Here is a 10,971-nt window from a genome sequence, read left to right as displayed (position 1 = left end):
CCTGGGTTGTATGTTTCCGGCTGACTATCCCAGCTGACTGTTCAGTACATCTCTTTCACAGAAGTGCCTCACTGCTTCAGTTCAGAAGTGTCATCTGGCCACTCACCTGGTCTCGCTTTGATGTACGAGAGCAAAATACTGCGAGTTACATCCTGGCACAGAGCGCAGGTGGGTGAGGAGAGGGAGAACTGTGTGGTCCTACATGTCACCTTTCTCCCACACCCAGGAAGATGAGTTCTAGGAGCTTCCTAAATTAGACAATTTTAACATTTTTTGTTACAGGCTTTCTGTCACTCTGCAACAGTGCTTCTGAGCCTGCTAACCTCAGAGGAGAGCATGCCAGGTGTCTCTGCTAAGGGAGGCTTTAGGCATTGGAAAGGGGGACTGTTGGGGCCGCATCCCTTGGGGTGAACCCTGCTTCAGTACAGGCTGATGCCAAGAATGGACAGTGCTCATGGTCAGTGCTGGCCCTGTGCTGTGCAACTGGAGCTACAGGAATTCCACATTTGAACTCCTCACTCTTCCATCACTGCTGTATTTTCTCAAGCACAGCAAGGCTTGTGCTGGGCCATAAAGCATTTCTGTGTGCACTGGGGCCTTTCCCTGCTTTTTTATTTCCTGCAGAAGACACAATTGCCTTTGGTATCCTCTCCCCAACCCCTTCAGTGAATTACAGAAACTGCAATACCGGGGAAACATGACCCCATCCTGCTCTAACAGCAGGCTGCAATCCCTTGTTTCACACCTGCATCAGGGAGAAACAAAGATCTAGGAATCCTGGGCTTGACTGGGCCCCCACTATATATGTACCTTGGTGGCTTGGCTAACACGTCATCACTGGGGTCCCTGTATCTGCCTGGATCATGGATGGAAACAGAACAGTACAGCAGCACTGAGAGAAAACAAGACAGTACACAGTGAACAGTTCTTTTAACTTTTTTATATTGCAGTTAGATGTGCAGTTACAACTCCTGTAACAGTTGCTACCAAAAAAAGAGCATGTACAATACCCAGAGTTAAATTTAAAAGAAACTAGGAAAGGGACCTGCAAGTTGAGCATGAGTCAGCAGTGCCCTGGCAGCCAGGAGGGCCAAGCGTGTCCTGGGGGGCATCAGGCACAGCATCGCCAGCCAGGCAAGGGAGGGGATTGTCCCACTCTGCTCTGCTCTGGGGCAGCCTCACCTCGAGTGCTGGGGGCAGCTTTGGGTGCCACAATATAAAAAAATACAAAGCTGTTGGAGAGTATCCAAAGGAGGGCCAGGAGGACACTGAAGGGCCTTGAGGGGAAGCCGTATATGAAGAGCAGCTGAGGTCACTTGGTCAGTTCAGCCTGGACAAGAGGAGACTGAGTGGAGACCTCAGTGCAGTTACAACTTCCTGTGAGGGGAAGAGGAGGGGCAGGCACTGATCTCTTCAGTCTCAAGACCAGTGCCAGGACTTGAGCAAAGGTATGAAACTGAGTCAGAGGAGGTTTAGGTTGGAGCTCGGGGAAAGGTTTTTCACCCAGAGGGTGGTTGGGCACTGGAACAGGGTCCCCAGGGAGGTGGTCACAGCTCCAAGCCTGCCTGAGTTCAAGAGGTGTTTGGACAATGCTTTCAGGCACATGTTGTGACCCTTGGAGTGTCCTGCACAGGGCCAGGAGTTGGATTCGATGATCCTGATGGGTCCCTTCCAACTCAGCATATTCTATGTTCTATGAAACTGCTGAGCTGAGCATCTATGCTAAACTACTGTTTGTAAATAAAGTGGTCAGAAACAGTTAATAGTGAGAATGATAAAGGCCTACCTTTGCTTTTCAAAAACCATTAACACGGAAGCAGAGTAGTACCCCATGATACAGAAATCCTCAAAAACTAGAACTTTAATGTATGTTTTGGGGTCTAACTACATTAGGCTCCAAACTTTAAAAATCTTTATTCTTAACTGCCGCTAAGTGTAGTCTTAAAAGTCAGTGAAACATCTCCTGTTCCATGATTATCACAGTGGTTATAAAAAGAACATTCCATACTGTAGCAAAATACCAGGATGCTGCAGTGTTTTCAGCAACATTTATAAAGTAGAAGAATTTGCTGTAGGCTAGTTTTTAAAATCAAAGCATATAACAAACCCCCCCATGCTTAGTTCGTAATTTAGTAACTCCTCCTAGCTCTCGTTTATGTTCTAATGAGTGAACTAAGATCACGTGACGATTTTTTTCCATGTAAACCATCCCTGTCCCATACTAGAAATAGGCTTTTTAATGTGTAAAACCAGCTAGAACACTCTGTTGCATCAAGCCTAAGCTCTGCTTTCCCATTTGTGAGCAGCCCAGGGAGCGCTTCCCCAGTGGGAGCGGGCAGGCAGCAGTGCTGGGTTCAGCCACAGCCAGGCCGCTCCAGCCGCTGAGGAGCCACGAGCCCTCGGGCAGGGACAGGCACCTCCTCGGTGCTGGGAGCCCTCACCAGAATCCCTACAGCCCAAAGGGAGGGAGGAGACAGAACCACTCAAGCAGGAAAGCCGGGAACGCGTTCCCTATCGCCGAGGCCAGGGCAGGGCGGAGCCCGGGCGGGTTTAGCACAGCCACGGCGCCAGGCCCTGGCAGTAACCAGGGAAGAGGCTACAGAGAAGCAGCAGGACACAGCTGTGGCAACAGCCCTCCTCCCCTGGAGACAAGGCCGGCTTTCACGGGAATGCAAAGTCGATCGGTACTGAAATCCCTCTAACTGCAGTGTAAGGATTTGTTAAGAACATGTTTTAGGTGCTACAAATAAAGGAAGTATAAGACAAAATGATGTTTCTCAGACAGCTGGATTTTGATGAGAAGCCAAAAACTGAAGATGCCTTTTCTGTTTGCCAGTGAACATTGTTTTCCCAGTTGTCCTTTCAGACCCAAACCCTTTCAGTCTAACTACAGTAGTACTGCATCCTGTTAGTCCGTCGCCTTTTCCGAGACTGAAATTCTTCAAAGAAGTGCTGGATATCTTCTCTTTTAACCACCTAGGAGAAGCAGTATGAAACCCAAGTTGTGGTGCAAATGCTTAATTAAGGGATCCTGTTTTATCCCCACACATAACACACAGAGCACAGAAAAGCAAATACCCTGAAATTTCTCTGGTACAGCTTTCCTGTTGCACCCAAAGAAGAGGATTCATGCCCGAATTCTATTGTAAATAATACAAACAGGGAAACAAGTTTGCCAAAGGCAGAACAGACACAAGGAGCAAGGCTCCCAATGGTATCTTAATGACTTTGACCTCTTGCTTTTACCATCAGGAAATTTAACATAAAGCAAGATTTTCACTAGCTCACTTCAGGGTCATTCCAATGTAACTACGAATGGCAATACAGCAAGTCAGCCAACAAAATCCAAGTGTTTCTTAATAACAGCATGCAAATTCCCGCAGGAAAACAACTGACAAGACTGACAATCATAATCAATCCTTATTCTTCTAGCAGTTTAGATTCAATCTAAGAAAAAACAGAGAAGAGCTTTTCTTCCTGAATATTTAATCTAGAGCAACGGAAGTTTCATTTAAATGTACAAACTACTCTCAGTACCTTGGAGATAGATTTCTGTAAAGTCCCTGTTATCTCTCAACAATGTCATTAAGAAATTAAACTTGAATGAAATCAGGGATTTCTAATTTCTAATGCAGTACCAGCAAGTCCAAGAGACAGGAAAAAAACATTACAACAGAGCCCTCCACAGTTCTTTAAAACACATTTTCTAGCAAACAAGTTCTGGAAGTTGCACCTTACCGTTCCCTCATCTGCAAACCTCCTGAGATAGTCAGTCAGTTCCGTCTTTAAATCATTGTATTCTGGATGGCAAAGAAAACAAAAAAACCCCAGTAAGATACCTAGTTTAACACTAGCTCAAGAACACAACTTGTTCTACCTTCTCTTGTCATTTGCTAGGTTTACTTCAGACAAATGTAGGTTTGAATTAGATTACATATAATAATAATAGTAGTAATAATGTAAACATGAGAAGCCTAATAATTTATGAGACTAACCTATGTAGTGTGAGTGGCTGTTTGGGTTCATTTCAGAGAAAGACAGAGACGTCAGTGAGTGATTTAGTACAATTAATTAAAAGTGCCCCTGCTCCCAGCAAAAGCATGTGTGGGTTGTGGTATAAAGACCCAGCCTGTAACTCAGGATTGGGACACTCTCCTCACCAGAGTGCAGAGCCCTGACTGGAAAGGAGAAGCACAGCTCCAGGTATGAAACACCTCAGCCCTGCCCTGTCACTATGCTCTGCAGCAGAGCTACAGGGGACACCTGGCTGGCACTCCCCAGACAACAGGAGATGGCCAAACAACAGAACAGGGTAAGATAAATCAGCCAGACAGCAGAAGTTCAAATTAAGGTTTAAATACCCACATTACAATAAATTACTATCAATACAGTATCTAAGATGTTAAACAGGGTGAAAGTTCCCATACCATCTAGTGTCTCACTGTAAATTAAAGCTGCAATGATGGGCCAGAGAGGACCAATCCTGAGTGAGGTGTGCAACTTGTCATACAGTTGTCTGCATGTTACTTCAAAAATAGTTTGACATCACACTGCAAGGCCTGAGATCAATCTCTTGTGAAAAACTGTTCAGTTAAAGTGTGTTAAGGCAGATTCTAAAAACAAAGTTATATTTACCACAGATGAGTTCCACTTGTTGGACTCTGTTCATGCTGTTAAGGGTGTCCATTAAAGGATCTCTTCTCTCTGTCTCTTGGTCACTGGTACCCTTATTTTCGTAAGCCAAGACAGTGTCACATTCATCTGTCAGGAACTGGACTTCAAGATCTGAATACATTTTCTGGAGAATAAAGTCAAATTTACTTTTATGTGACAAAACTTCTCAAATGGAGGTGTTCTCCCTCAGTCAGTATCACAAATAACAACAATAAAAATAATAAGGTAAATTTGTACCCAGTATTTCAGAATCTCCTCATAACTTCCAAAGCAATACTGGATTTAAGCAGCAAAGAAAATACAAACATTTAGAAGCCCTTTCATGCTATATTAATTCCATAGGATTCAGTGTGAATCTTTATGTGGAGTGAAGGGGGGTTTCAGTGTTTATATGCAGCTTTAAGAAGATTTACACAGATTTTACCTAAAGCTTCTCCTCAAGATTGTCTGGGAGCTTCTCCCTGCCTCTCCCACATGTGTGATGGTAATGAAGAGAACGTACATACCAAACAGTCTTCACAGGTGCATAATTTGTTCCTCCAGTTCGATGGCCAAAAGGTGGCAGTATCTTTTTTTACAAATGGCTTGCTTTGGAGCTCCTTCAGCTTGCAGACTGGCTCCTCGCTCTTAGTAACTACCTGAATTAAAATGAGAGTGTTCAGCACTCTATAACATCACTTCAAACACACCCTGTTCTTTTTGGTATGTCCTTTTCCTTAGGCAAGATTTTTCTTTTGTCTCAAACATTTATTTTTATAAACAACCCATATTACCATCCACATGAGAATTCTGATGTGGTTTCAGCAATTTCCACTGGAAATTTCTGTAGAAATTTACTGCAATAACCATAAGTATTTAAGAACTCGGAGCTGGACCATCATGCAAGTGCAGCCACAACACATATTAGAAGTCACCTCAGTGTAGTGGCCAGGTGGCTGACAAGAAGGGACAGATGTAGCCCATTTGCAAACAGACATTACACCTCTCGACAGCCCTGTTCCACAGCCTAAGCTGTGCTCCACAGAGACTGCAGGTCAGAAGAGTAAGTGACTGAAGAGGAACATGGGAACAGATTGAACACACCACCCCTTCCCTGAGCTTGTACAGAGCAAGGTGGGCTTTACTTCAACTATCAGCAGCATGAAGATGCGCAGGTCAGAAAAGAAGGCACATTCTACCTCAGGACAGGCAGACCCAGAGCTAGTGGATGGTTCATTAAATTGTTCCGATTGCTTTTCCTCCTTTGTGTCTTGGTGTTCCACTCCACTTTCTTTTATTATTTCTTTCTTCTGCTCTTCACTTTCCTCTACCTTCAGGACAATCCCTTCATTCTCAAGGGAGTTCGCTTTGGTCAAAGGAGGAACTGGAAGATACATACCCCCATAAGTGAAAATACTGTGCCAGAAAAGGTGCAGATCGCTACAAATGTTCTCTCTGCTTTTCCTATTCTAAAACACTCTGCTTCCCAAAACCTAAGCCCTAAGAGAGGGAAGAGGGTATCACAATTTGAAAGAGTTCTTTACTAAGACGCTTGTCCTTCTTGACACCCCTTGCCAGCTATCACAGTTTCAGTAACTTGTCACATGCTTTTTTGCTGTGTCAAGAGTTTTTAACTTTCTCCTAACATACCCCAAAAACACCATCGCAGATTAACTACGCTGATCTCTTGTTTATTTAAAACAAGTTTTTGTTTCGATGCCAATTTAAGTACATGCCCTGTGACAAAGCTGGTTAGGAGGAGGAAAGCAAAAACCAGACAAACGCCCCATTCTGTACTATTTACATTAGAAGGAAGAGAACTCCAGGTAGCCATCCTTGAAAATACCACTGAAATTTTGGGAACATAAGAGATCAATTAGCAGTTGATACAAGCAGTATTTTTTAGGAGACTATGAGAAACCAGCTCTTTCCACAGAAATCAAGTCATCTACTCTTTTAAGTTCACAGAGCTGAGGCCTGGTGTGACCACAGGGAATGTGTGTCCTGAGCACAGCCCCAGCCCTACTCAGATTAACGTTAAGCATATTCATTTCAGGTCACTCTATCATTCACTCTTTGCTGCTCAGAGCCTCTGTAAGAACTGTTTGTCTCACTGCTTCCCTTAGGATGGCTCTTCAGTTCTTTGATCCAGTTTAGAAATTAAGTTCTTTGAGTCAAGTATTAAATCTTCATCCATTTGGTGCTAGACATCTTTGATAAAATAAATAAAAGCAAGCACCACAGAACTAAGATTTAAGAATGAAAACTGCCTTTTTTTTTTACACAAGTTACTGCCACCCCACATGTTCCACTGCTGAAGGTGATTGTCCAATATAATTAATGAGTATCATTTCTCCAAACACTTAAAACCAGTATTATGTCATTAACCAACCATGTATGAGAAATACATGCTCACAAAATACTGGCTCAGATCTCTTAACTTTCTTTACCTGCTAATTGTGATGCATAAGCCCATAGGAAATGGCAGTGATTCATGCAGGCCTGGCACACCATTTCATGGAAGTCTCCACTTTCAGGGGGAACTGCACCAAGATGCTGTCAGAAAGAAGCAAGCACACAGTAGTGAAGCATCCACTGCCAATTAACAGACTCCACATTTAGAGGAAGGAAAACATCAGCTGCCATCACATTTTCAGCACAAGCGCTCACTCTTGCAATGATTATCAGAATAACTGAAGACTGGAAAGAGCTGATAAAAATTCCAGGAGAAAAAAAGAATTTTCTGTTTGTCTACAGCCTTTTATGTCTTCAACATACCCAGAAATCTCATTTCTAAACAATATTCTACTAAACTGTTCTAAACATAGGACAGATGAAGATACCTCTTGTACGCTGCACATTTCAACTCCTGACTTTTTATGATTGCTTCTTATGATTCCTTCCTTACATGTAAGAGATTGTAAAGTCTTCATAGTGATCACATACTGAACATTACAAGAATTAAGTCCCAAAGCTGTCCATAAATTCATGAGAACTATTTTGGCAATTAAAAGCACTTAGTGGCTTTCTTCTGAAAAAGCATTCCCGCAAGGCTCACAGTAGACAGCACAACACTCTTCATTCATACACTTATATAAAAGAAGTTTATCTACAAGAACCCATAATTGAAGCCAATCATCTTTTTTTTACTCTTTGATCCTGCAACTTCAAACATGGAATTTCACTTGTGCCCTTCAAGACACAAGAGGCTGAATCCTTAATGCTTACCCATTAAGTAGGGCACCCACTACACTGCTTGGCTGCTTTCAAAGGACTTCCCCAAAGCCCAAAATCAAGAATGACCAGCACAGTCTGTTCCTTGCTACTTAAAGGAATTAAGAGTTTAAAAAGCATTTTTTTGAAGGAAGAACTATTCAGGTAGTTGATAAAGATGTGCCTCAGTAAGAATCTTTTCCTCACCAACTATACTGATTTGAGTTTTCCAAATAAGAGACAGTTATAAAGTTATTACTTTATTCTGCAGTGGCAACCTTCAAAAAGGTAGGACTCTTCCCAGTATTTTTGAACTGGAGTAGACAGCAGTGCAAGATTAGACTTTCAATGCTCCTTTGCATAAGCTCAAAACAAATACCTTGGAACTCATGTAATAATCTCTTTTAAGAACTACAGCAAGCTTGCCAAGTAAGAATTACCATACAAACCTAACTAACACCAACTCATTCCTGTGCAAATGGCAGTTCTGCTACTTATAGTTTCCTTACCCTTCCATGGAACCAGTCTTCACAAACTATGCATTGGATCATCTCATCTGGAATCTAGATGAACAATCATATTATTAGCATTAATAGCAATCTCCAGAATCTTTCACAGGTCTCAAACTGCAGTATCATGCAAATCCTGCTCAGTGAATTGCATTTCCCTCTTCACCCCTCAATAGGGAGCTGCCATTAATAAGTAGTTAGTGCTTCGTTAATCAGTTTGCTTCCCTCAGGTTCAGCAGCACATGTCATTTGTCATATGACTGAGGCTGTGGAAATCCCATTTCTTACTACAAAACCAGAAGGGCAAGACTTTCTCACAGAAACCTGATAAAAGTTACTACACTACTAGTATCCCTCTTCCTATAAACAGAAATGCATGAAGAGACAGCTCAGCAGAAGAAAGATACTGATACTCACAGTCATCAGGTCTGTGAAAGATGCCAGAACTGAAATCAACTGATCACCATACAGTACAGTATGAAGTGCTTTGTTATGAAACAACTATTAATGATTTCTTCAGAAATGTTTCGCTGTCTCTCAACTTCAGAAAGGGGAGTTTATAAAATGCTGGTTTTTGTATTTGAAAGACTTGTGCCTTCCCCATTCTTTAGAACACCTGACTTCTGTGGCTGCAAACAACAGCATGCACGTGCAAAATCGAGTGCTGTGTTTTAGTAATTCAGAGAGTGAAAAAAATGTTCTGGCTACCACCAAGGATTGTAGCTAGTGTTACAGGACAGGACAGACTCTCCCCATCCCAGAAGCCTTGCCAAAGCATTGCTGCAGGCATGGGGAAGCAGGTTCTGGACTCTCCTAACGTGGGCAACATGTTTATTCTGCTCTAGCCACATCTCTCAAGATGATGATAACCCCGTCCCCTAGGGAAACTCTGCAACTTTAGAGAACTGCAGCACCATTTTGTCCAAATGATGAGTTGTTCTCATCATCTGTCTTTAAGGCATAAACATATTTTACCATTAAAAAAAATTATAAAGTAATTACTTCATATGACACATGACAACCAATATGGAAAGTAAGATTTCTTGAAGTGGGATTTTCCTTGCAAAGCAGCTCAGCGACCACCCTTTACACAGTACCTAGCATAAACACCATCTATATATGATTACTACTGGATTTTCTATTTCTTACCTCATCTTCAGGATCAGGATAAGGTCTTTTACATGTACAGTACAATCCGTAGAAATTGTCATTATATTTATTTCCTGAATTCACCTTGCTCTTTTCCTAGGAGAAAAGGGGAAGATATCTCAATAGACAACACAGTAGAAAACAAAAGACAGTAAAGACACAGTTTCTGTTTCCCTTTAATTCCTAAAAGCAATCATTATTTTCATCAGCCTGAATATACAAAAAGAAAGATATTCTCCAGACACCTCTGCTTTACAGTGAGCAGCAGAGAGGGCATGTGAGGAATGCTAAAGCTCAAAAGCAAAGAGGAAAAACAGTCTGCTCACCTTTGTAACAAATGGCAACTGTGGTGTCAGAAATATTCAATGGACAGATGCTGAAGCTCATTTAACCTGTACAACTGATTTTTCACTGAACTGAAGCAGAAGGAACAACCATGTGATCCATTTCATTGACTTAAATGAGAAACGGTAACACCTTAAATTTGTCACAGGTGTCTCTGTAGGGATCACTGCACCATGGCTTGGCTGACTAGCTCTGGATCCATCTCAGTTCTCCCAGAACAAAATAGGCATACGCAAAACCACTGTCTGTTTCTATGTTTGGACCATTATTATCCTGGGAGCACCACTGCAAGGAAGCCAAGCAGCATCCTGTTGCTGCTTCTCAGAAGATTACCGGCTATTTGACAAGTCCAAAATGCCCACCAAGTATGAAAGTACAGGCAGCTTCATACAATAAAAAAGCATCCCATGAGTAGGCTCTGGTGACAACCTATCAAAAAATATTAGGGCACTAATGCCACCACAAAGAAGGAAAGGGAACTGTCCCTCTGACAGTACCACAGCCCTAAATTTTCTTAATGTACTGCAAAATTGCAGCCCAAAAGGTTATTCTGAACCAGCTTAAAACTAATGAGATGTGTTACTGCAGAAACGCCAGAACATGCTTCTGGAAGAGCACTGACCATGGATGCAGAACTGCGGCACTCTTGGATGACAAGGACCAAATGTTCCTTCTCCTCCCAGCATTTCCCTTTGGTCCCTCAACAGTTTTATCTCCTGCCATAATACTCCCACCTTTTTTAACTTGCTGGGAAGACTGGAGGCGTCGCATGAGTCAGCACTGGCTGAGGCAAGGCACCAACCTCCCAAGACTGTTATTTTGACTCTGAATGTCTGAAACCTGTCTGAACTTACCGGGAATAACTTGCACTGCAGATTTTTGAACTTGCTATTCCCACAGTCACAGCGGAAATTCCTGGAAAGAAAAACGTAGCGTTTCGGGGTTTATATTAAGTGCGAACACGCTGGGGTTTGTATTCTTAACAACTCCCAGCAGTTTGTCGGGAGCCACGGGAGCTGTGAGGGGCCTCCACGGCCGTTCCCGCTCCCCCGCCCGTACCTCTTGGTGTAGAGCTCGAAGAGCCGGTGGGTGCCGTGGCACT

General features: G+C 42.7%; 1 protein-coding gene across 1 annotated transcript in view; it reads right to left on the bottom strand.

Annotated features, from left to right (window-relative positions):
- Positions 1 to 1,843: 1,843 nt before the first annotated feature.
- The window catches only part of UBR7 (ubiquitin protein ligase E3 component n-recognin 7 (putative)), a 12,906-nt gene continuing 3,778 nt past the window's right edge, over positions 1,844 to 10,971 (bottom strand). The window contains exons 2-11 of the mRNA XM_017728930.1: positions 10,929 to 10,969; positions 10,724 to 10,784; positions 9,525 to 9,620; positions 8,376 to 8,429; positions 7,104 to 7,209; positions 5,853 to 6,037; positions 5,181 to 5,312; positions 4,636 to 4,798; positions 3,739 to 3,800; positions 1,844 to 2,976 (exon numbers count right to left, since the gene is read on the bottom strand). Coding sequence (XP_017584419.1) covers positions 2,884 to 2,976; positions 3,739 to 3,800; positions 4,636 to 4,798; positions 5,181 to 5,312; positions 5,853 to 6,037; positions 7,104 to 7,209; positions 8,376 to 8,429; positions 9,525 to 9,620; positions 10,724 to 10,784; positions 10,929 to 10,969 — 993 coding nt within the window. The 3' untranslated portion in view covers positions 1,844 to 2,883. The remainder of the gene's footprint in view (positions 2,977 to 3,738; positions 3,801 to 4,635; positions 4,799 to 5,180; positions 5,313 to 5,852; positions 6,038 to 7,103; positions 7,210 to 8,375; positions 8,430 to 9,524; positions 9,621 to 10,723; positions 10,785 to 10,928; positions 10,970 to 10,971) is intronic.

This window comes from Corvus brachyrhynchos, unplaced genomic scaffold (assembly GCF_000691975.1).
Source record: "Corvus brachyrhynchos isolate BGI_N302 unplaced genomic scaffold, ASM69197v1 scaffold1, whole genome shotgun sequence".
NCBI classification, from domain to species: Eukaryota; Metazoa; Chordata; class Aves; order Passeriformes; family Corvidae; genus Corvus; species Corvus brachyrhynchos.
Note: the sequence above shows the minus strand (reverse complement) of the source record. Positions and strands in the feature narration are given on the sequence as shown.